This window comes from Pan paniscus, chromosome 14 (assembly GCF_029289425.2).
Source record: "Pan paniscus chromosome 14, NHGRI_mPanPan1-v2.0_pri, whole genome shotgun sequence".
Taxonomy (NCBI): Eukaryota; Metazoa; Chordata; class Mammalia; order Primates; family Hominidae; genus Pan; species Pan paniscus.
Window position 1 is genome coordinate 108,039,002 of NC_073263.2, and position 26,377 is coordinate 108,065,378.

General features: G+C 37.9%; 1 protein-coding gene and 1 long non-coding RNA gene across 4 annotated transcripts in view; one reads left to right on the forward strand and one right to left on the reverse strand.

The window, feature by feature from the left end:
• Positions 1 to 1,329: 1,329 nt before the first annotated feature.
• Positions 1,330 to 26,174, reverse strand: ARGLU1 (arginine and glutamate rich 1). 2 transcript variants are annotated; one of them, XM_003832070.5, is made up of 4 exons: positions 25,545 to 26,174; positions 17,431 to 17,656; positions 15,048 to 15,131; positions 1,330 to 2,169 (listed from the first exon to the last, which is right to left on the reverse strand). In XM_003832070.5, exons 1-4 carry the CDS (start codon positions 25,889 to 25,891, stop codon positions 2,005 to 2,007), a joined length of 822 nt encoding a protein of 273 aa, XP_003832118.1. In that variant the 5' UTR covers positions 25,892 to 26,174; the 3' UTR covers positions 1,330 to 2,004. The 2 variants fall into 2 exon arrangements, with proteins under 2 accessions (XP_003832118.1, XP_054952962.1); XM_055096987.2 differs by lacking the exon at positions 1,330 to 2,169 and having other exon boundaries at positions 15,114 to 15,616.
• The window catches only part of LOC129393660 (uncharacterized), a 104,470-nt gene continuing 103,792 nt past the window's right edge, over positions 25,700 to 26,377 (forward strand). The window contains exon 1 of one of the 2 annotated variants that reach the window (XR_008620701.3): positions 25,700 to 26,313. This is a non-coding gene — a long non-coding RNA (uncharacterized LOC129393660). The remainder of the gene's footprint in view (positions 26,314 to 26,377) is intronic. The other variant, XR_008620702.3, reaches the window with a different exon arrangement.

The following is a 26,377-nucleotide window of genomic DNA, read 5'->3' on the forward strand; positions in this document are numbered from 1 at the left end:
GGCAGAGGAAAGTAGTTACCAAGCACAGGAACAATTTCAACATCTCATTGGAGTCTCCAACAGCAAGCAGATACTGCAGGATGTCATTAAGCAACTTACTGTCACTTCACACCATATGTGGCAGTAAGAAACTTAAAAAAAAAATTAAAAGGCACGCATAAGCTGATTTCAAATATTTTAAGTCCAGGCTACTCTGTTTAGATACAATGTTTTGAACACTTGTATAGAACAGTTTTTAAATAAACATTTCCAAAAACTTGAATACAGAACTTAGGAACCATGAATCTTCACCAAAAAAAGTTACATTGAAAAAAAAAAAGATTCATGAAATAATTACAGCTAACCTATATTTAGAGATAAAATATTTTTTGGCAACCTATATTCTTTAGGAAAATAAAATGTTTTATTTTAGAGTAAGTAGTATGTGTTTACTAAAAGTTCTCACTATATTTCATGCCTATTTAAAATTCTACCTTTAAAGATCTTTAAACTGATTTCATATTGTTCCTTACCACAATTAGACTCATTGAAGAGCTCAAAACTAAAGCAACAGCATTTTTCCTAGCATGCACACACAAAATAATCTACCATTTAGTCATCTCTTTAGCTTATGTTTTCAATTTTTAAGAATAATCAAACTGTCTAAAAAATATTGGGCAAAAATAAAAATATTTTCTCTACTTGATGACATGTTTATGCATCTCAGGTAGCATTTTAGATCAATATCCTTTTCTTGAATGTTTTAATACCAGTATACTTAAACATATGTTAAGAGTAAATGAGGCAGATTCTAGTGTATAAAATGAAAGCCATTCATAAGATTTCACATGCAAAAAAAAAAAAAAATTCATAAAGTTCAAATGTTTGTCCTAAAAATAAACGTGCAAGTACACTACACAATGAAAATGACTCGACCATCTTAGCCTTTTTTTGACAGTATAAAGCTAGTTCTTTCTGATGGCCCACTCTGAAAACGATCTCAGATTCCATAACTTAAAAGCATTTTTCTAGCCTTTATTAAGTATACTTTGTGATAATACTTATATCCTAAAACAGAGGCACAGGTTTGAGAATTTAAATCTTCTGGATGTTGTTAGTCTTTCTTAAAGGTAACACTGATGCCATTTGCTCTATCAGCATAAAGTTGATATTTGTAAAAATAGCCATTAAATACTAATTCACAAGTATATTTAATGTACATATAAACCCTATGTTAAAAGTATAAACAAGAGGAAATATAGTTCTAAGACTTCTAAATGGTTGACCATCAAAAAGTGAACCACCCTCTTTAAGACTTAACATAACTTTAAAAAAAATTGCTTCAACATATGAATTTAAGACTTTACTTTATTCAGCAAAATCATTTATTTACACAATGGGGAATGCTGGTTTGATTTTGTCAATGAAATAAAAACAAAATGAACAGAGACAATACTGAACTGTATATATACTTTGTATCAGAGTTGACCAACTGTTTCCTTACCTGTATCAGGAACATCAAGAGCAACAGTATCACAAGGACACTGGTTTAACAATACACCACATAGGTCCAGTAATACCCTGGGAATTTCCCAATGCAATCACCAACTTTTTCTTTTTTTATAAATATATAAAAAAACAAAAAGTCAGCAAAACCAGCATTATGATGTAGCAAACAGAGTATAACTCTGAAGTCAGTGGGGTCAGTAAAAGCCTTATCAGACCATCCATAGTTTTACAATGTGATCTGCTCTTCCTCAGACCACTAATATAGAATCCAAACAGGTGAAAAATACGTCACTCCTTAGAATACAACAATGATCTGATAAGGATTTGACTTAGTGGAAGGAAAAAAAAAAAAAAAAAAAAAAAGGGAATTGCAGAGCATAGCCCCTATTAGAACAAGCTAACTTTCCAGATTTTACAAATTAAAAAAACAAAAACAAAAACAAAAAACCACTTCAACATGAAGCTACCATACAAAGTTTTTCCATTTTTCTTTGTAAAAAGTTCAGAGTTTGCAATTTAATCCTGGGTTTTTAATGAGAAGGACAGTTTTGGCCTGGACTTCCCCTTGCCCAGGATAATTTTTTGTTCTTCTTTTTGTTGACGTTGTCGTTCTTGTTCTAGTTTCATCCTTTCCTCATGAATCTTTCTTTGTTCTTCAACAATTCTCAACTGTTCTTCGGCCTGAAAGTTAAAAGTAAAAATTAATTATAGAAATGTATTAAAAATTATCATATGTACCCCTGCAATAGGTGTTATCTATTATGTATCTACAAAAAAATTTTTAATGCAAATGCAAAAAAGGGGGTAAAAACAAGGACTTCCTATGAATTACATGCCTTCAAAATATTTTAGTTATGAGGTGACAACTTACACACAATGGCATGTGTCATAAAATCTGACTAAGGTCACATAGTTTAAGTGGTAGAGAAAAAAGAATTAAGAAAATTAAAAGAGAACCCTTTATTAATTACATCTACATTTTCTTTCATTTTCAATGAAAATAAATGAACAAATTATGGAAAAGCATTTACACATTTTGGAAATGGAAATTAATTTCCACAAATCACATGTTGAGATCATGACAGATTTTGTGCTATACCTATTTTTATCTCTAACTTCATTGTACCAGATTAATAGATTGTTAATTATAAACCGAGGTACAGATTTACTCAAAGAGCAGGTTATCTACCAATTACCATATTTATAGTTGAACGGCATACACACACACAAAAAAACAGAAACATAGGAAAAAATCTCCACTGGGGCTTTTTGTGTGGTCAAATCATGCTGAAAAAAAGGGACTATATTATAGTATCAGTAGACAACCAAGAAACACGACAGACCCAATTACCTGAAGAAAAATATTACAAAACCTTCTGACCTAACTATAAAGTGCTATCTAATTTCAAAAGGACACTGGTATAACTGATTCCACTCCTGCAGTGCCTTCAACTCCTTCCATGTCAAGCAACTTCCTTCCCGCATTCTTCCACAGATTTCCCCCTCTTTACCAAAGTCAGGCCCTTCTCATGCTTCCTAGAGATACCATACACACATCTTCAATTCTCAATTCTCAACCAAGCACAATTTTAATCCCTTCCCCAAGGGGACATTAGGCAATGCATGGAGATGATTCTGGCTGCCACAACTGGGAATGGCTCCTGGCATCTAGTGGGTGGAAGACTGGGACAATGCTACACGTCCTATAATATGGAAGACAGCTCCCACAACAAAGAATGATCCAATCAGTGCCAAAATTGAGAAAGCCTGCTCTAACCCTTTTTAATATCAGTTATCATGATTTATCCTTTTTCCCCTCTGACAGTGATCTTAAAACATTCGCTGCATCCTTTGAGCTGCCTACCTGTTCCCATTCAAAGTCAAATTTTAGGTCATTGATTCCATCTCCATTATTCTACTAAAATTTTCTTCTGTATGGTCAAAATCTATCAAATTCGGTGATTTTTCTCTTTATTCAAATAAATTCTTCTGTTCACTTAAGTCTTTTAAAAACGTTCTCTCTTCTGATACATTCTCTAATGCCACACACTAACTACTTCTTTTGTCTCCATTGATATATATGTATTTTTTAAATAAAGTGTAATGTGACTGGTTTACAGGTATTTATGGCAGAGGAAGATGGAAAAGGTAACAGGACTCCGGTATGCAATAAAAAATGTTGAGATTTTATCTTAAGTAGCAAAAAGGGAAGAACGCAAACAAAGAAGTTTAGACAGCAATGTGACGTAGACTAAAAGATAGGTCTTGGAACAAATCAACCGCAGTCAAGTAAGGTTGGAGATAACATAGATCAGAATTACAAGCAGTGAGAGAATCTGGCAGGTGAGCATGGTGGAAAATCCAACAGAGAGCTAAAATGTATCTTTAAGATACAGCTCTCCAAAACCTTTTTCCCATGCTACATTTAGACCTGGCTACTGGACACATCCACCTGGGAGACCTAGGACTTGCTTCAAAATTCAACATGTTTTAAGATTTAACTTCTTCCACTTTATCCTTAAAATAAATCTGCCCTTTACACTTTCCCTTCTGCCACTCAAATTCTATAGCTTTATTTCATCTCTTTCTTCTTCAGTCAAGTTTGTTAATTCTTGTTTTATATTCTCTGCCTAGAGTTTATTTTCATTTCTTTTGCCAGCTTCATCAGTTTAGGGCCACATATCTTTTGTACATCTAAAATGGTGCCCGTTTCCAGTGTGTCCTTCAATCCATCCTACACGACACTGCCAGACTCACCTTTCTTGACCACTGCTCACTCTTTCTTGTTCTCAAATTGCCAATGATATCCACTGTCCATGGCATACAGCTTAACTTCCTAAAGTATAATGTTTCTCTAAGACAAGATTTTCTATAACCTGGCTCCAGCTTTGTTTCTACTCCTCTTCTAAATTCTCCTATCTTGTTCCCCCGTCTTTTGCTCATGCCATTCTTTCCTTCTATGGAAATCCTACCTGTACATCAGAATCTATTTCAAATAGCCACTCTCTTCCTTAGGCTTTCACTGATATTACAACAAAAAGAACTGCCTGCTATCGGTCATCATTAGTGAATTCATATGCCAATCACTTTATCCAGTTTTAATAAATCATCACAAATTTGGGGTAAGAGCTTAGTGTGTGCAACTGAATCAAGATGTAGTAAGGGTTCTTTGGATGTGTGCGTGTGCCTAAGAAACATTTTATCAATATAAATACTCAGATTCACTTTCTTCTAAGGTTCTAACTCAACCCTACGAAAGCATCCTAGAGCCCTGGAGAGTGAGGGTACATAAAGAACATCACAACCTTAATCCATAAGAGAAATCTAATGAACATTACAAATATACCATTTTTTACCCTAGAAGACAGAAATTCAAAGTGTGACAGCACACTGCTGTGGTTTCAGTATGTCCCCCAAAGGTCGCTGTTAGAATTAACTGGCATTGTTAACAGTATTAAGATGTGGGGCATTTAAGCAGTGATTAGGCCATGAGGGGTTCATTCTCATGAATGGATTAATTCTGTTATTACCCGAGTGGGATGTGGGTTGGTTACCATGGGAATGGGCTCCTGATAAAAAGATGAGTCTGGCCACCACTTTTCTCTCTCTCTAGGGTCCTCTCTGTCTAGCTTGCTCGCCATGTGATGCCTTCCACCATGGGGAAACCTCATGGGATGCCTGTGCCATGTTCTTAGGCTTCCCGGCTTCCAGAACCCTGAGCCAAATATTTTTATAAATTACCCTGTTAGAGCAGCAAAAAATGGACTAACACACATATGTTATCATATAAAGAGCACTCTCACACTATCAAAATTACATCTTCATAATACTTTATGCCAGCAAGTACATTTTCTGGAATTTACATTATGTACTTGTACAGCAATGTGCAAATTTTGCACCCATTCGAAACTGATATATTTACAGGGTTACATATTACAACACAGTTTATAGAAAGAAAAGAATGTGAAAAAAACCCAAATATCCACCAATATGGGGTACACTAAATAAATTACTGAAGATATATAAAGGAGAATATTGTATAGCCATTAAAAACAAGAGGAAAAAAGGAGGCCCCTATGTTCCGCAATGGAAAAATCTCCAAGTTACACTGTTAAATGAAAAAAAGAAAGTTCCATGTGTACATGCTACTTTTGTGCAATAAAGGGAGAATTAAAATATTATGCATTTGTATCTGCCTGAATATGCTTTTACAGACATTCTGAAAAGATTTTAAAAACCCGTAACTGAGTACACTTTTGGAGATGGGGTTGGGAATTGGGGATTGGGTTGGGGGTAAGGTAAAGGGACTTCACTGTTTCTCTTCCTAAAAAAACAAAATTTGAACCATGTGATCATTTTGCCTAATTAAAAACAAGATTTTTAAAGTAAAGCAACTTCCTTCAGATAAAATACTAATTCTGCACTTTAGATTGGGTAAAGAATCAACTTTCTTCACTTAGGTCTACAAATACAGAAGGCAAAAGTGTGTTGTGTATGTATGTACAGAAGAGTTGATTTTCTCTGGGACTACGGCTCAACAATGTTAATCACCAATGCTAGGCATACAGTGCCTACTAGAAGTATTTAATGCAATGATTTAAAAATTAGTTGAATATACTGTCTATATACAAATATTGGTATTTTGTTCTACTGTGGCTTTAAGCATAAATCTTAATTACACTTTGACAAAAAAAAAGACTATTCAAACACTAACAACCGTCATCTCTCATTTTAATATAGTCTCTCAAGTGATAAAAGCTGGTTTCCTGTTCATCCACCACTTGTAAGTGTGGTATGACCCTATACCTTATTTGCTAGGTATTTTCCTAAATCCTACCCTCTCTCTGTAGTAACTTTTTCTTTCCTGATGACTTGACTTGCCAGAGAATACAACCATTGCTCCTTTCCCTGCTTGTTTCACATTTATGCACAAGAAAGCAGTATTTGCATGGGGGGTTGGGGATGCATATATGTATTTATACAGATGAGTAATACTAAGCAACTCACTCACAAGGATTACGTAGTGGACAGCTTGGAGGCCAAGGAGAAAGCTAACATCCACAATACCAGAACCATTACACTGGGGCAGACCCTCCTAGCCATTATGCCCATAACCCTGTTCAATCTCACAAAGGTGGCTTTCAACTTTGTACCCCAAGCTAAAGAGTGACTGGTAGTAAGAAGTACACACACACAAAAAATGTTCCATTATAGTTAAAAGGCCTACTTACCCCTCCCAGTAATCTCTGCCCTATTTTATTTATTTATTTATTTTTAGACAGAGTCTTGCTCTTGTTGCCCAGGCTGGAGTGCAATGACACGATCTCGGCTCACTGCAACCTCCGCCTCCCGGGTTCATGCGATTCTCCTGCCTCAGCCTCCCGAGTAGCTGGGACTACAGGTGCGTGCCACAACGCCCGGCTCCTTTTTTTGTAGTATTTTAGTAGAGACGGAGTTTCATCTTGTTAGCCAGGATGGTCTAGATCTTCTGACCTTGTGATCTGCCTGCCTTGGCCTCCCAAAGTGCTGGGATTACAGGCGTGAGCCACTGTGCCCGGCCTCTGCCCTACCGTCTTTACCCAGAGGATCTACTGATTTTATAAAGATTACCTTTCTAAGCATTCTCCTTCTTAAACTGTCTATAAATTTAATCAAGGTAGTTCTTAGCAACAGTCCCTTTAGCAGACAGAGATACTGAAATCTATTCTCTATTTGAAATATATGTAACTTTATAAAATTTTAAAAAGCCATAGAAATATTTCTTTTCAAGAGTGATTATAGAAATGGATGACAAACAGCACAATTAGAAACTATGCCACTATTCAGAAAAGTGATTTCTACATTTTAAACCTTCCAAGATAAACAGCCTGATCCACTCTGCCATTTATAATTTTAATTCCTTTATTCATCTTCCCTTCCATAACTTTTTAAATGTATATCCCATTTTAGATAACCAATGAATAAAAAAATGAAAAAAATATATGTGATACGATTAGTTCTGACACTTAGTAAACTACGTCAGTACATTTTTCTGAGGTATTCCATGTACAACGTTAAATAACAGAAGGGTAAAACGCAAGGATCCCCTTCATCCCTGTGACAACATATTTATTCTCACAGTTACCTCCTTAGGGTTTCTAATATGCCAAACCATCATTACGGGATATCATTAGCTACCATCTAAATTCCTATCACCACCTACTCCCTTTACCCCCTTTTATTCTTAATTCCCCTCTTGTGACATTTATATATAATCTTAAATCATTTTTGAAACTTCAACCTTAGATAATATCTCCATGGATTCCATGTTACCTGAAGTGAAGACAACTGTTTCAAAAGGAGGAAGTGACTGAGATTGAGCTTTGTATGCAATATTATGTACAAAAAGCACTGCCTGAGCACTCTGGAGAGACTGCTGTATAATTTTGCCAAGGAAAATCAGATGCCTTTGGGATTTTCTTTATACTTTCTGTTCTAAAATTTCACAAATAAAGGTATTACCTAGATGTGGCTCTTTTAATCTTCTGTATCCTACATTCTCTCTTTTTACAGTTCTTCTGTCTTGGTCATTCACTATTTTGTGCACTAAGTTTTCCTTAAATGCTTAGGGATACCTGGCATGAGTTTGTTAGGAATGATTACATCAGGAGTGTCTTCTCTGGTTCCTACAACAGACTTCCCCCTGCGTCCCGGCTTTTTCATACCTCTTCACTCACCAAGTTTATTAGTTCTCCCTCACAGTTTCTAAGAACTGCTACTTTGGTGATTCAAGGCCCCATCTTTTGACTGGCCTTCAGTGGCTTCGTGTGTCCAATTTGTGTCCTACAAACCCATCCTTCACAATGTCAATACACTCACTCATGTCCAGAAATTTATTTTTTAAATTACTGTCCCAAATACATTAACATAAGGTCTTCAATCAGCTTTTTATCTTAACAATCAGGAAAAAACCTCTCGCTCTCTGAAAATCCTTACCTGACTTACCCAAAACTTCATTTCAAATTAAAATATTTGACATTTACATTTGGTGCCTTATTTTTCCTAAGTATTGTACCATTTCAACTTATAGAAATGCTCACTCTACTATAAGATACCCTGTTCTTTTTCCAACTGTGTTCATTTCCTGTGGCCACTGTAACAAACTGCAACTGGATGAAATTTATTATGGAGGCAAGAAGTCCAAAATCAGTATCACTGGAACAAAAATCAAAAGTGTTGGCGGGGACACACTTCCTCCAGAGGTTCTATGGGAGAATCTGTTCCCTGCCTCTTCCAGCTTCTGGTGGCTGCCAAGGTTTCTTGGTGTGTGGACACTTCACTCCAAGGTCAACATCCTCAAATCTGTGTTTGTTTTCACATCACCTTTCCTATGTGCGTGGATTCTGTCAGGAGTCTGAACACCTTCCTTCATCGTGTCATGTGTCTTTTTCAGTACCAGTTGGCAGTTTCTGCTGACACAACATTCTCAGAAACTTTGGAGGTCCCCTACACGTCACATCATTAAACATCGTTCTCCATAGATATTTCCTGGATAATCTCATCTATTTCTGGCTTTTACTGAGACAGTACGGGAACCTATGAGTTACATGCATAGTTTCTTCCACACAAACAAAAGGCTGTCTAGCAATACCCCTGGCCTTCTTTCCAGAGACAGTTTTTCTAACAGCGAACACCTTTTGCCATCTGAGTAGCCTGAGATATTCCCAACATCCAGTGCTGGTGGTTCTTTCTATACTTATCAGTTCATTCTTCAATTTAGCTCTTCTTGCCACTTTACTATAAACAGGAAGAAACCAGGCTACAACTTCAACACTTACTTAGAATTCTCAGCTAAATATGAAAAAGTTTTAACTTCTGCCTTATATACAACTGTAGGACACAATTCAGCCAAGCTTTCTATCACTTATAGAAAGGATCTCTTTCCCTCCAGTTTATATGTTCCTAATTTGCTTCTGAGCCCTAACCAGAAGCACCTTTAAAATCCACATTTTTGCCAACAGTCTTTAAAGGCAACATATGCATTTTCTATCATGTGACTCAAAACTGGAGCCTCTACCCACTGTCCAATTCCAAAACCACTTCCACATTTTTAGGTAACATATTACCACAAACTAAACAGCTCAAAACAAATTTATTCTGGAGGCCAGCAGTCTGAAATCAGTATCACTGGGCTGAAAGCAAGGTGTCAGCAGGGTGTCCATTCTCCTTCTGGAGTCTTTAGCGGAGAGTCTGCTCCTTGTCTCTTACAGCTTCTGGTGGCTGCAAGGATTCCTTGGCTTCAGCCTACATCACTTCAATCTTCAACGCCAACATTTCCAAATCTCTCTCCTCTGTCTTTACTTAGCTTCCTTCTCCTGTCTGTGCTATATGCTAAAATTTCCCTCTGCCTCTCTAAGAAAACATGTGATGGCATTTAAGGCCCACCAGATAATCCAGAATAAACTCCCCATTGCAAGATACTTAATCACATCTGCAAAAGCCCCGCCCTCCTTGTCATATATGGGCACATTCAAATTCCAGGCACTAGAATACAGATTGTTTTTCATGGAGAGAGGACAGAAGGGATTTTTCAGCCTACCATACAAACTCATTTAAAAGAAAGCCATCTCGCAAAGCAAACTCTGGTTTATTTTAAACTTATGTATGTGGTACACATTTGATATATAAGCAACTTTCAAACATGGCATATCTTTTCTTCTCTCAAACTGCTGAGATAACAAACTGGTGAGATACAAAGTGGTATAACACGATGAACTTGGCAAGGGGTGAGAAGAAAACTATTTCATTAGTAAAGAGATCTGTAAATCTAGAATTTATAACTTGCATATACTTTAAAACCCCAAACACCCCCATCTCCCATCAAAAGTAATTTGTCCTTCCTTTGACCAGTATGTTACCTAAAATTTTATTAGAAATTATCAATCTATCAATCTATTATTATAGTTTAGGCGTTTACACCAGATTCACTAACCAGGTTGTACGGTTTGTATTTTACAATCTTGACAAGGGTATAGATTGAGAGTTTCTTCCTTCTGCTGACACAACCTTCTGGAAGAGTATTTTATTCTATAGCAAAATCTATCCCCAATTTTTAAGTCTGTTTCCCTCTCCAAAAAAGTAAAATTCATATACATTTCAGAACAGTATCTGAGATTTTCCCAGGCACATCATAAAAACACCATGAAGAAGACTTCAAAAAATTTTAAGCATTATTTTTAACAAAAGAAAATTAAAATTTTCCATTGTATTAACCCTTCAAATACCTAAAGATAGTTATGTGTCGCCAACACTAACTCAAGAACAAAGAACAATCTGCCAAAAAGCCAAGTCAAGTCATATTTGGATGCTTTTACTTTGTAAATAAAGTATGTTTGTTGGTTAATACTTTTGTCTCTGTTGACAAACCAAATATCTTGGTACACAATGTGGAACTGAAAAAAACAGTAACTACCCATGGATTAGAGCACTTAATGATTTTCACATATGGATGAGCTCGTGTGGCTAGGCTAACACATTCCTTATTAGTCATTACGGGGTTCAATCTGTGAACTTGTGTCACAAAAGGCTACTTAAAAGTCAAAAGTATGACTTTAACTTCTTTACTAGTATTTCTATGTGATAAAAAAGTGATATATATTACTTGTAGCATGTAGAAACTGAAGAAAAGTATAAAGTTACACGTAAGACTACCAATTAAGGATAACTATTTTTAGCATTTTGGCTTATTTTTCTGTCTCTTAAAATGTGCAAGTATATGTTTCTCAAAATAAAAGGATCATATTGGATATATAAATTTTGTATTTAGCTACCTCCTATTTTGTATTTCCCCTGAATTATCAAATACTTTTTGGCTACAGAAAAACCCACTGTGTAATAATAATGAATCCAACAACTTGGACATTTCTATTTTAAATAATTTGAGAGTATCTTTGTACGTAAATTCATTTGTAAATGATTCTATCTCATGAGATAAATTCTTAGACACAGAATTAAAGTTTTTTATATTTACTGATTTACTGTTAATTGTCTTTGGAAACTGTTACACCCATTTAAATTCTCATGATCATCAGGTAAAGAGGTATCTGTATAATAACCCGCCAACACAGGACACTATGAAAAACAATGGCTTTAGGGGATTTCTATTAAGGAAAAAGAAAAGAGGGGGACATTTCTTTGCTTCTCTGAGGTTGAGATATATTTTCAGAAATTTATTGTAGTTGCTTCTTGTCCTACTTGTGTACAAATCTCCTTTTTAATTAGGAAGTTAGTCTTCTTTACTGATCTGTAACATCATTGTATTATTTTTTCAGTTAAAATGTTTAAGAAATCTCCCTCCCCACTTCCAAGGTACTTTCATTATCAACTTGTCTTTTCTATAATCCACTTTCCACACCAACTTCTTAGCATACATAAAGTTGGATGGCTGCTACTTTACTATAGCTACTTCTCCCAATATCCCAAGTTTCCACGCCCTAGCCTTTGTTTTATTCTACTACCCCAAAGGCCTTTGCCCTGTTTCATTTCCTCACACTCTTGTCTACCTCCTAACAGAATTTCCACCTATCCATCAGGGCCCAGCTCAAGGGACTACCTCTTCTAGGAAGGTTTCCGAGGCCACCCAGGGCAACTATGTCATTATCTTACATTACCTATACCACTTACCAAGTATTTCCATGGTATTAGTAACTTTTTTTGGAGTTGTCTTTGTTTCCAAAATATGTTAAATTATTTTAAAGCACTTAATGGCTTGTCTACTTTTTCATCAAGTTGCTTTTCTCAATATAGACTTTAGCAAACAGTTACCTTTGATCACCCTTCATCATTCATCACTTTCTAGAGGCCAGAATGCTTCTCATTCTTCTTGCTTTATATGGTATCAAGTACTTTTAATAGGAGTTTGAATGTATTTTACATATTTCCCAATAAACATACATAAAGATTAAAGAATAGTGCTCAAAATTGAGAGGAAGGGGAAGGAAAAAGGCAATAAAAGTGGAAGTGGGCCTCAACGTGTACCGTGCCATCTTTATACATTTTTTGTCTCCTCCTACACAAAGAATACCCTACTTTTCCTGCCAGCATATGACTACCAACAGAACCAAATAAAAAACTTTTCTTGGCCGGGCGCGGTAGCTCACGCCTGTAATCCCAGCACTTTGGGAGGACGGTGCGGGTGGATCACAAGGTCAAGAGTTTGAGACCAGCCTGGCCAACATACTGAAACCCCGTCTCTACTAAAAACACAAAAATTAGCCAGGTGTGGTGGGCACCTGTAGTCCCAGCTACTCAGGAGGCTGAGGCAGGAGGATTGCTTGAATCTGGAAGGCGGAGGTTGCAGTGAGCCGAGACTCCGCCACTGCACTCCAGCCTAGGCAACACAGCGAGATTCCATCAAAAAAAGAAAAAAAAAAATTTTCTCCAGTATCAATTTACTGTGCTCCCAACTTTATTGAACACTATAAGCAAACATGTTAAATATGTTCAAATTCTTACTCAACTTTCTCAAATCCAAGCCTCTTTTTCCCTAAGATATGTTTTTTACTGAAGTTTATCACAAGCATGCCATCAGAATAGTGTCACTCTGGGCCAGGAGCGGTGGCTCACACCTGTAATCCCAGCACTTTGGGAAGCCAAGGCGGGTGGATCACCTGAGGTCAGGAGTTCGAGACCAGCCTGATCAACATGGTAAAACCCCATCTCTACTAAAACAGAAAAATTAGCCGGGCATGGTGGTGGGTGCCTGTACTCTCAGCTACTCGGGAGGCTGAGGCAGGAGAATAGCCTGAACCCACCCAGGAGGTGGAGGCTGCAATGACCTGAGACTGCGCCATTGCACTTCAGCCTGGGCAACAAGAGCAAAACTCCGTCTCAAAAACAAAACAAAGCAAGAATAGTGTCACTCTGATCAAATCTACATCTGTGTGATCTAGAAAAGTGCTAATGTTAAGCATGGCCCACAGACCACTTATAATCTACAAACTAATCAATCCCCAACAAGGACAAATCAATATAAGGGTTTTAGAAGTTTTTACAGCAATATGACCTCATTTTTCTAGTAATTCATCTTAATTGTATTTTGCAAAAGTAGAGGTCTGAGACAAACTGGGATTAAAAAACAAAAACAGAACTTTTACTACCATTTGAGAATTATTAGGTTATGACTACCAATATTTTTTCCAGTGATCACACACCGAAAGTCATATTTTTTATTTTTCATGTGGGCAAATAATAGAGGACTGTAAGAATAATGCAAGGAGGCCAAGCCGTCCCTAGCTACCACAGGGTCAGAAGGGATCAAGATCTTGGCTGGGCACACCAAGCTTCCAGGCCACCCACATAATGAACCCACCACAGCTATCCAATCTCTTTAACATGTCCTAAAAGGAGGTCCAGTTCCACCTGCTCAGTAATTTTGCTTCAGTGATTTAACTGTCAACCATATTTTTTTCTTCTTTTCTGAAACATCCATGCCTCACAAACCAGAGTGTATTTACCCTTCAAAGCTCAACCTTCTAACCTCAAATTCAGATTGAACACTTTCCCTCTTCTTCCTATCTGCACTGAGGTTCTCTCCTCATATGGAATCCCAGAATAACTAAAAAAAAAAAGTTATCACATACTTATTCATAAGCATGCAGCAATATAACTTAGAATGACTCATCCACTTCACATTCCTATTGCTTTTTCTACCTTAGCAGATTTTAAGATTTTCTTTGGGAAAGCGGATTATGGCCTTCCAATAGATTCCATTATGGCCTTCACAAATACCAGGTGATATTTACCAAGAACCCATTGTGCCATGCTCACTAAGTTATCTGGAGTATTTCTAGCATTATCTCTTATCCAGAGTACTCTATTTTTCAGAAGATGATGTTCTAGAAACAACTGCCCCGTATTAACTTTTTACATTCTTATTAAGGTTATTTATGGTCTTCCTTCATCCCTACTCTCAATGGGATCCACTGTTAACTACTCAGACCCACTTGGATATTTTTCCGTACATTTATAACCACAAAATTTCTTTATACCATGTAACTGGAGCTTACAACTTGCTTTCCCCCACCCCCATCTTTCTATATTATATAATTATCGAAGACTCTGTATTTCTTAAGATTATAAACTAGGAATAGGAAATTACTCCGGTGCACTTACTATCAAATAAATACTATCTACTCCTGGTAACAAGCCAACTAATACAAAGTAAAATGCTGCATATTATAGTTGGTTTAAATATACCCCCAAGCTTTTGTTGTTGCTATTAGTTTTTTAGGCATAGGAGAATGTGAATGAGGTTAGGAAAGAAAAAACTGGGGATAGAGAACAAAATAATTTCCCCAGAAAACTTGTTTTTTAAAATAACTGCAAATTTTGGAGTTCTGTCCAGATTGGAAGGAAAAATCTCAATTGTTCCTATCCTTGCCTCAAAAAGCCTTTAAAGTTAGTCCTGAGAATCCCCCCAAAATAAGTCAAATTATAGGGCACAAAAATCAATCCACAAAATCTGAAAAAAGGAAATAAAGCAAAATACAAAACACTTTTCACGTATGCTTTACACTTACCAGTTTGGCTTGTGCTTCTGCAATTTTTCGGTTATTCTCTTCCAGTATTCGCTCTAGCTCCTCACGTTTTGCACGTTCTTCCTCCTAAAGGGGAGGATATGTTAAGATATTAGAAAAACAAAATGTTTATTTTTATTGATAAATATTTACTAATCTTCCTCTGAACTTTTTTGATATGACTTACAGGGTAGCTTTATAGCTACCTTCTGTCTGACAAATGATAAACTGTGCAGTCACTAAAATTGGTTTCTAGCACTAAATTTAAATCATCCCTCCCAGTCCAAACAGCAACCAACTAAACCCTCCCTAATGATAGTTTCCTGGCAATTATTACTAATACTTTAATATCACACAAATCAACAAGGACAACTACAAAACTGGATAGTATTTACCAAATTAAAAAAATAATATATAAAATATAAATAAAGTGAATATTTGTCTCACCAATTATGTATACCTACGTATTCTTTACCTATACTCCTTTAATCAGCATTAAAAGTTGAATATTTACTGTCTTGTCCAGTGTCCTGCAGAGTGTGCTCCTCGGCTGCCATACGCGCCAGCTTCCTCTTTAAAATGATTTGTACTGTTAGCTTGGCAATACCTGCATCAGCAGCTCAACCATTTATAAAGAAACAACATACAAGGAAGGCTGAGCTGAGGAATGCAGATGTTTATGGTAAGAAGGAACAAAAAATGTAATTCATCATTCCTAAGGCAAACAATTAATAAGAAAAATACATTTACTGTTAGTGAAAAATACAAATGGTAATCCATACTTCATGGAACTACGGGCTTCTTCCATGGGGAAAATGGACTTAACATTCAGATGTTGACAATTTCGGAAGGCAGCTTATATTGTCATCTACAATCTGAACTGAAACTCAGAAATCCAGGGGATGCATGGTCAGGAAATAAAATTCTTCAACTTATTTTTTCTTGGAGAATTTAATGAGATTTTATAATGCAAACTGTATGAAGACTGCTTGATGGCTTGAGCAGTGTTCAGATCACAGCATACATATTCAAATGATTTTAATATTTGGAAAGACTGTCAGAGGGTTGTGTCCGTGTAAAAAAAAAATTGTTAATATGAAACAAAAAAAGCAAATGAAGAGAAAAAAATCTTACTATGATTAATAACTCGCTACAAGACAGCACCATTACTCCAAAAATATCTTCATTATTAAAAGCACTGATATAAATAAAAATTTCATACATTCAATTTTATAGTCTGTGAAACCCACTATAAATATAAGCATGTATATCTAGTTAAAGACAGGACAAGGGAAAATGCATTTTAAAAGCTAAGCTTACCAGAAAGCAAAGAGATTTAATATGTCAACTTGTCCACAATAATGCCAAGATGAAAAATGACAATGAGTCTTAATTATTTTGAGTCAAATATTTCAGTTCAAGAAAATACAACTACAGGATTTCCTACATCACACACCAATGGGATTCATATTCATTATGCAAACTATGGTGAGGACACTCAGGGCTGTAAAGTAATTTGCCTTGAGTGTTTCAGTGACTTTCACCAAGTTTTTGGATCCTGGAGTAATCAGTGCAAATAAGCCATAAAGCTTCAGTAGCAAATTACTGTCTCACAGAAAGACATTTTCAACTTCTGCTCCAGCTGCTGATAAAACAAATCATGTGTTTAGCTTGACTCCAGACAAGGACAACCTGTTCCTTCATAACTCTCTAGAGAAAAAAAGGAGTTGTTAGTAGATACTAAAAAAAGTGGATGAATAATCTGGATATTTTTCCTAAAAAGATTCCTTGAAACACATTAGGAAAATGGAGGGCCTTATGATCAGAATGCTAGAATTAGTCCATTGTGCTGAAGCAGGGTTTAGGGGAGGGAGTGAGGGATAAAAGAAGGAAAAAAAGAAGAGTGAGAAAACCTATTTATCAAAGCAGGTGCTATCACTCAATGTTAGGCCCTGCTCTTTTTAATCTGACTGAAGGCAAAAGCCTCTCACAGTCTAGGTAACAGAGTGACAGAATAGAAGAATATACAACCACAGGTGGATTTTTAACCTTTTCCCTTTACCACTCCCTGTCTCCCCACCGTCCTCCCAAAAAAGAATGTAAGTCCTGCAGCCATGGCAAAAGTTTCAAACACTTCTCAAATAGCCAGTTCCATTAAATCAAAAAGTATCCTTGAATATGTTTTATAAAAGCTTCCAACTTTTAAGTTATCAGTCAGCACTTCTGAATAGGCTAAAAAATTAACTTTCGCAGCAATGTTAAGTTTAGACGAGAAAGGAATTAGATAGTCTGTATTCCATCTCTTTCTGAACTGAGCAGGAGGCAGAACCCAACACTGAAAGTTTTGCCATGGACTGTCTCTACTTTCCAAACGACCGAGCGTTACCTCTCTAGCTTTTTGTGCTGCAAGCTCAGCTTGTCTCTGTCGCTCGAGTTCTTCGAGCAACTGCTTTTCCATGATGCGTTTGGCTTCCTCCACCCTTCGGAGAACTTCTCGTTCAATTTCATCCTTCCTTTTCTCCAGTTCTTCCTCCACCCTTTTTGCCACCAATTCTTCTACTCTTCGTGCTGTTTCTTCCTCGATGAGTTTTTCTTCTATTTCTTGCTGTCGACTAGCAAACAAAGTGCAAAAAACGAGTTAGGTATTTATTTTTAAAACTATAAATTTAAACAAAACTAGTTTTAAGTCTATCAAGCCATTGAGCCTGATATTATTCAGTGATGTTTTCAGAATTCATTTCCATGTCACATTTAAGGAAATGACAGAAATTCAAATGAATATAAAATCTTTTTTTCTTTTATCATATTCTAAATACAGGAGAACAGGTATATACAAAGAGCCTAATTCATTAGTTCTAATTTAGGAACAATAAATCCGGACAGAAAATCTATTCTGTTATCGACTTTATAATCAGAGGACAAGTTGTTAAAACATATGGATTTGCTCATTTGCCAATCCCTTCGTCTGGGGCTGAGCTACAGAGAAGGAGAAATTATGTAGCAGGCAACTCAGATTGGCTGAATTCATTTCCCGCTAAGCAAAGAGAGAATAAATACAGATTGAAGAGATTCAGACTGCTGGACTAATAGTGCGTAGTTTTTACTGAAAATATGACCAACTTAAGTTTTGAACTGAAGTTCTTTAGCTTTATAGTTCCTTACTATGTCTTTTCCTCCTTTTGTTAATTTTCAATTAAAAGCTCCTCTAGAAATGAGAAAGTGGGTAAAAATATATTTTTATTACCAGAAAAAGTTCAATAAAGCATGATACTACAGTTTTAATTACTCCAATCCCATTTTGATATTATATACCAATTTACTCAAAATAAAATTCTGTGCTGAAATTACTGACATTCATCAAGGCACCACTGGAAATCCTGCACATTTCATACCAATGATATTCAGTGACAGCCACCAGTCATATGTGTCTGGTCCAAACTGAAATTTAGTATGAAGAAAAAGAATATAAATGATCTCCTATTTTTATTTGATTGCGTGTTAAAAATGATATTTTGGATAAAAATATACAACAAAATTAATTTCATCCATTTCTTAAAGTTACTAAAAAAAATTTTACATTGCATATATTGTTCATACTATTTCTAGTTAATAGCACTCTGAGACAATAATTTGTGCTGAATGAATACATTCTGAGGCTCTTGCAGTAAATCTCAATCCTAAGAGGACGATTCATGTTCCAACTTTCTCACAACTCTCAAAATTAAATAAAACCTGCAACCTTTATCTTTTGATGACTCATTTGACATACATATATATGAGAATCATTCAATTTATCTGTTTAAGTAAAGACTTTATAGTTTCTAAGTGACCTTTAAATACCCCAATCCACTTCAACTCAACTCTATTCTTCGGGATGATTCAATTCTCACCCAGGGGCTCTCATTTTCAACTCCTGTTACTTATTCAGTGATAACACACTAACACCAATGTGTCTTAACCTGATTCATTTCAGTTTCTACATTTATCCTCTACATTCTTCTGTCAAGGAGACAGTAGGTACTAGAGAAAGAATATTTTCCTTTAAGGGCCTAGATGTTTGCCCAACACTCATTCTCAGGACTTTGTTGTTTGAAGTCTTTATCTACAGCAGCTCAGTGAGAGAGCAGGTATCTTCCCCAATACTAAAAAAAAATCAATCACTGGGAGCATATAAAAGGAAACCAGACAGCAACTTCAATAGAAATTAAATCACATTTCCATATAAAATGTTGTTTCTCTACTTCACCCAAAAGGAAAGAAAACTAATCAATGAAACAAGGCTGACAACTGTTGAATCTGGATAATGAGTACCCAAGAATAATAATAATAATCTGCCTTTGTGTATATGTAAATTTCTCATAATAAAGTGTACACACATACACACACACTTTTGCTAGTTGGTTCTTCTGAAATTAGTAAATGTAGAGAAGCCTAAGAAGAAACTTAATATTTAAAATTTCAAAACCAGTACAATGTGACTTTTAATTAACAATACTAAGTGGATCATAGTACCGACTATTAAAAAAAAAAGGATAATGTAACACGGTTCCAATTAAAATTCCACACAAAGTAGAAAGAAGGCCCTAGGAGTAAAAAGTTGCCATCTTAAGAATTTGGTGAAGGCAGAAGAGACCTGATACACACTCAAGGTTATTTTTGGCAGTCAAGCCATCCCTCAGCAAAAGCGCAGTGGCTAACAGAGCCTCATTTCCATAGCTTTGGTCAGTAAGGAGAAAATGAGCCAAATAAATTTACTTACAGCAAATGCCAAATCAGAATGTCAGTTCCCTGCTTCTATTTCCACTGATGACATCAAACCAGAGGGCCCATGTAACAGGCAGTACAGGCAGGCCGTGGGCTGCTCCGCTGCTAAGGAGTCAATTCTAACTACAGCTCGGCGACTTTATAGCCCAAAGGGAGGGCAAGTGGAAAGTCCCACGCTCAACTGAAACACTGGAGAATGAGAAATGACCTAGTGCAGTTTCTCACAAAGCTGCTTATCTCCTTTTGTTCCTGGAGGAACTGCAAGGCATCCCAATATGAAAATGAAGCTTTGCAACAGGCAGGGTTCAGGGTACCACAGCAAAACTGTTTGCCTGCAAGTGTTAGCAAGAATATAATTTCTGCTGTTTTTCTTGGTAAAATTAAAAATGCTACTTCAGTAATCAGAAAAAAACTTTAAATCAAATTTTAGAAACAATGCTGAAGGAAAGCTCAATTTTATCCCCTCGCCATACACTGAATTCAGCAAACCAATGAGCACATATACAACTGAATTAAGCATGAGTTCATCTTTACTGATGGCAAATTTATCATCATAATCAATGATAAAACCACTATTATGCCTACTCCCATAAGAGGCACTGAACTTTCTTGAGTGGGTCAGTGTCTTGCAAAATAGGTATCATCTAACAGCCTATTCACTCCTCAAAACCCTTGCCATAGCAGTTCTCACCCTCATGATGTTCTTTTCTCTAATGTTTTCCTCATGCTCCTCTGCTGAATATCCATTCCCCTGCCAATAATATGTTATACTGACGAAAGCATTAAATCAAGATCTTCAAGGTTTTCAATGGAAATGGTATAATACTAGGTCCTATTTTCTCTGTGCTCTCAGGTATTTTAAAAACACTAGTCAGGCTGGGCACGGTGGCTCACGCCTGTAATCCCAGCACTTTGGGAGGCCCAGGCAGGTGGATCATGAGGTCAGGAGATCGAGACCATCCTGGCTAACACGGTGAAACCCCAACTCTACTAAAAATAAAAATAAATAAATAAATAAAAAATAAAAATTAGCTGGGTGTGGTGGCGGGCGCCTGCAGTCCCAGCTACTCGGGAGGCTGAGGCAGGAGAATGAGCTGAGATTGCGCCACTGCACCATTGCACTCCAGCCTGGGCGACAGAGCAACACCCTGTCTCAAAAACAAACAAAAAAAAAAAAAAACCACTAGTCACACTGAACTTTAAAATGCTAACTATTAAAAACAAAACAGTAAGGCTACAGCACTTCGGCACTGTTACAGAGTAACTGGCACCATTATTTTAAAACATCTTTAAAATGGGGGAACTCAATCCTAGGGGTTTACTTCTAGGAATCGCTTAATAATTATTAGCAAACAGCATTTACTTAGTACTTAATAGGTAACATATAATATTGTGCCAAAAGCTTTATATACCATGTCATCATTTAAATCTCATAATTATTCCTATGCAGTGGGTATGTATCCCATTTTTACTGAGGAAACTAAGAACAAGGAGCTGAAGTTTCTAGACTCGAGCACACTGGATGTTGCTGAGCTGTTTCTCTGAACCTAAGTAGATGCCAAAGCTAACGATCTCAAGCAAGCACTATACTACCACCCTACACCGGTTTCTGCAGGACAAATAAGCAAGGCAAAGACAAGCACACAGATTTAACGACCAAAAAAAGGAAGAAAAAAGTACAGGCCAGGCACGGTGGCTCACATTTGTAATCCCAGCACTTTGGGAGGCTGAGGTAGAAGGATTACTTGAGGCCAGGAGTTCAAGATCAGCCTGGGAAACATAGTGACTCTGTCTCTACAAAAATAATAAATAAATAAATGAATACATATTCTTAACATCAGCTAGGTCTTATGCCTTAATGTTCTGTCAGAGCCTTAACCTCCAAAAATATGCGGTTCCATATAATCAATTTTCTCCTAAAAGCTCTTCTTGGCTCTCACAATGAACTGCCCAAATATTCTAAGAATCACTTATATAGATCCCAGTTCAGTGTAGATACTCTAATTTAGAAGGCTCTTAATCCGTCATCCAGTTGAACACGGAGGATATTCGAACCTAGATATCACAGGCTAGAGTAAGTTACTATGCCATTAACATTTTCCTGATTTGCTGCAAGTTATTTTCAGTTGTCTATTTTTTCAACAGTTAATACAACATGCATGCAGCATCTCAAAAGAGCATTTAAGAAAATGGTGCTACTGGTGTGGGGGAGGGGTGAGAAGAACCACACTGAATGGCTGGGACGCAAGGATGAGAGGAAGATCTTTTGAACTGAATTTTGAACCATGTGAATTGCCTATTCAAAATTGAGGGCAAAAGTCTTTAAAAATGTAAAGGTCTACCTTTTCAGCATTAAGATTACAACCATAAGATCACTTCTGAAATTCATCAGGCTCGGTCTGGCTCCATGTAAGTTAGTTACATTAAATAACATTACTTATTGAGAACTATTACATGCCAAGTATCACCTACTTTAAATACATTATCTCCAATTTTCACAACAAGCAAGACAGATTATCTCCATTTCACAGATTTAAAAACAAGGTTAGAGGGAGGTGATTTATTCAACAACTCAGAATTACAAGTGGTAAACCAATAAGATTTCCAATCTTACCAAAGAATTCCTAATTAGTTAAACCCAATGGTTGATTCTTATTTTACGGTCTCTTTCCATCTAACTAGATTTATTGTAAGGGCACTTGACACTATGCATTTTTACCATATTCCTTTCTGCTTCCACCATAGGCTCTTCTCCCTCTTCCTAATTGCAAATACGGGCATGTCCTAAGGTTCTTTCAGTCCCTTGAATGAACCGCTCTCCTCTCTCCACACTCTCCCTGGGTCATTCCATACACTCTCAAGGTTTCACGACATTCAGCGAAGCCCCTCTCAGCTAGGCTTCAGTCTCACATGATCAAGTCTGGATAAACTCAGTACAGTATATCCAAAACTAGTGCTCACAGTGAAGGCACCATTCTCTTATCCCCTTTCCCTCTCCCTTATCCACTATTTAAAAAGTTTCTGACATTTTTACCAGTACCTGCCACATGGTTGTTACTGAAACATTTGGTAGATGAGTTGCAACAGCCACACTATAAACATGAGAACAAACATTCTTTTTCTTAAGTCCCACATTCCATTTAATATACCCTGAATGTTTCTTAAATCTGTCCCTCTTTTCCATTCCAACAACCATCCTCACTACTCCTGTGTAAACTTCTGTACCCACCTCTTAGTTTCCATCCTACACAACAATCAAAACAAAAAAGGCACCATGTCATTCACCTGCTTAAAATCCTTCCCGTTTCTAGGATGCAATCCAAGCTCTTTAATATGACATACAATAACCCTAACATGATTCCCAGCCTCTATTTACCTCTCCAGTCACTCCATGACTTAAATATTTATAGAACTTCGTGTTCTAAGTCAACAGTCACCTGATTATTCCACTTTTAAGACCATTTCCTCTATTTTGGCAGGAGTCGGGGGAGGAGGCTCTTTTCTGTGCTCCACGTATGTCCTATACCTTGCCTGACATTGTCATATTCTTATATCCTCCACCCACACAGGATACTTCCTTTATACAGTTTATATTATTGTCACTAAATTTACTACACTGTATTATTGCCTATTTAATGATCTGTCTTTGAGCTAGATCAAGCTCTTGGAGAAGGGCCAATCATCTTTATATTAACAGTGCCTAGCACAGTGCCTGGCACTTATTAAATGCTCAATAAACATCAGTTAAATGAATAAAATAACCAACAGGATATGTAGACTGAAAACTGTTTCCTTACATTGCCAAAGCTCCAACACTTAAGTCTTTCCATTGTTTCTTTTGCATTGTTTCCAAGACATTAGAATATATTAAATAAAATGCCTATTGCACGGCACCCAGGAATTTAGAGTACAGGTGGCTGCTAGTCCTGGTCCCTTCTCCCTCCTAAATACTATTGGCAGTTTGTGTCTTCTCTCAAACCAGAGAACCATATAGCTCCTCTATTTGCCATATTTCATTCCTGAATTTCTTCTCTGCTATACATGCGAAACCTGCTAAATGCTTCTATTTATTCTTTGCATACCAAGTTTCTTTTCATTTTTCCTACATATCTTAGCTTTCTAGTGAAAGGCAAGTTATTACTCTTTGGAGGTCTCCTTTGTTTTCACATGTAGAAATTATCTCAGCAATGTCTCAGGTAACTTTTCATACATCCATCTAATTGATAGCTATTTGAGATCTTTACAGCTAAGGGCCTTGTTGCAGACCCAAAAGTTGTATTCTACAAAATCAAGGTTTAATTTGAAACGATTACTTGAACTTTGTTTTCATATATATCACTGACAGTTCTAAGTACAGGAAAAATGAGTGTTGCATGTGTTTTAAAGGAGTGTTGGAAGCAAAACAGCTCCAGGTACAGCTTCCTCTGTAATATTAGTGCTCCAGTCCTACCTTTTAGTAACTTTGGTTTTAGAAACAAGCTGTGTGTGTGTGCTGGAAAATCTACCTAACACAAACCCAACTACAGAAAACTACAAACCCTGCAGTCAATTCAGCACACATAAACTCGCCTCGAGAAAATCATAAATTCGGTAACGTTCTTGCTTCATGAGCACTTTCTAAATATTCACTGAAGAACTGACCAAGTACGGCTGGTTCAATAGGGAGTTAGTAGGACTGTTCAAATCTACTTTTCAATGCGGTTTTTGGAAACTGAATACCCAGAGCATCAAAGTACGATGATCATAAAGCAAAACACACAACAAATCCCTAAATTTTAAAACCCAAAAATTCCTTTAGTTTGGGATTATTTATCCACATCTACTTTCATAGCCAGAAATACTTGAGAGCTGACATTTTCGGAAACACACTCTAACTCTAGTTTTCACTAAATATCCTTCATGGGAGCAACGCCAAAATAAAATCAACTCTTCAAGTGTCTTCTGAAGAAGCACAGTGTAAGGGAAACAACAAAACTGCACGTGTTTGCTACAGGAATAGAAAGCAAGTTAAAAAAGCGGTAGGCTTTGGGATGGTGATTACACAGGTGAATTCAAAGGTCAAAAAACTCATCGCACTGTACACTTAAGGTCTATGCTTTTTTTTTTTAACATCTCAAGGAAGGGGTGAGGGTGTAGGCTCAAGGGGAAAAAAGCAATCCCAACACCTTAACAACAGGAATACACTAAAGTGAAAATGCATTTTTCTGGCGGACCACCTAAAGTGTATGATTCCCGAGATTAGTTAAGTCCTGTCCCAAATTTGAGCTTCAATAGAATGCTTCTGGCCAGCTGTGATTCGCATCTCAAAGGTTAATTCCCTTCTCTCTCCTTCTCAAGCCGACCAGCAAACGCTCACCACCCTCCACATCTGCAGGCCAGCTCGCTCCCGGCCTCACAAGCCAACGCAGCTCTCCGACCTCACTCCGAACTCCACCCCTACTTCCGGGACACCACTCCTCTCTCGCGCCAAAATCGCCTTCTCTTATTTAAACCCTTTCTGCTCAAGCCCTCGAATTTTCCATCCCGAACAACTTCTGGGTCTGTCCCACCCCAAGCTTTCCAAACGCCAAGCCTGCCCGCCCCGCCGCCGCCTCTCCGACCCGTTCCCGCGCCCGGTCCCCAGCCCCGGACCGTCCCCGCCATTCTCCCGGCCCGCACCGTCCCGCCCCGGCCCCACGCCCTCGCCCCGCGCCCTGCTCTCCGCACGCCCCGGTCCCTCCCCGCGCGGGCACTCACATTTTTCGCTGCCGCTCGAACTCCGCTTTCTTCTCCTCCTCCTCTCGCTTCTGCTTCTCGTCCAGGCTGCTGCGCTTGCTCACCGTGCGCCCGAAGATGTCGATGCGGTCGGGCGGGGACGAGGCGCGCTCCCGGTCCCGCTCGCGCCGGGACACGGCCGTGTTGGTGGAGCGCGAACGGGACCGCGACTCCCGCCGCCGGTTCCGTTTACTTTCCCGAGATTTGGAACGCTTCCGCACGCGCTCCTTGTCCCGGGATCGCGACCGGGACCGGCTGCGCTTCTTGTTGTGCTTGCTGCTCTTGGTGTGCTTGGAGCGGGACGAGCTCCGGCTCCGAGACCGGCCCATCCTTCCGGGAGACGCTCTAACCGCTCGCCTCAGGCCCCTCACGCGGCCAGTTCCCCTCGCCTCCGCCTTCGAACGCGGGCTGGCGGTTCTACCGAGGCCGGAGGAAAGAAAGGTGTCGGCCGACAGACTTTATGCCTTTTCCCGGCGTCTACAGCTGCCACGAAGGCCGCCTCCAACGAGAAACCCGTAGCGCCAGGCGTCCCTAAGATGGCAGCTGCGGCTGCACCGGCCGCCCTTCCCACAATGCCCTGCGCGAAGCGTGCCGAAGCGTGGGCCCCGTCTCCTGACGATTTTTGCCGAAGGCAGACGAGCGCTTCCGAGCGGACTCGTTTTTTTCCGCCAGTTTTGGCGGAAGCCTGAGACGCAAAAGATGGAGACTCTCCTTTTCGCCTTGGCGTACTCTTTTTTTTTTTTCCTCCCTGGTAAGATGCCAACGCCTGTTGAATGAATTAAGCACGTTTTAGTGGGATTTAAGTCCGACCTCGC

What these genes read in the sequence shown, in the direction of transcription:
- ARGLU1 (XM_003832070.5), bottom strand. Translation starts at nt 25,891, where the DNA reads ATGGGCCGGTCTCGGAGCCGGAGCTCGTCCCGCTCCAAGCACACCAAG. An exon ending in TTCGAGCGGCAGCGAAAAAT is followed by an intron (nt 17,657 to 25,544) that starts GTGAGTGCCCGC and finishes TTTGTTTGCTAG; the next exon opens with TCGACAGCAAGAAATAGAAG. An exon ending in CAGAAGCACAAGCCAAACTG is followed by an intron (nt 2,170 to 15,047) that starts GTAAGTGTAAAG and finishes TTTAACTTTCAG; the next exon opens with GCCGAAGAACAGTTGAGAAT.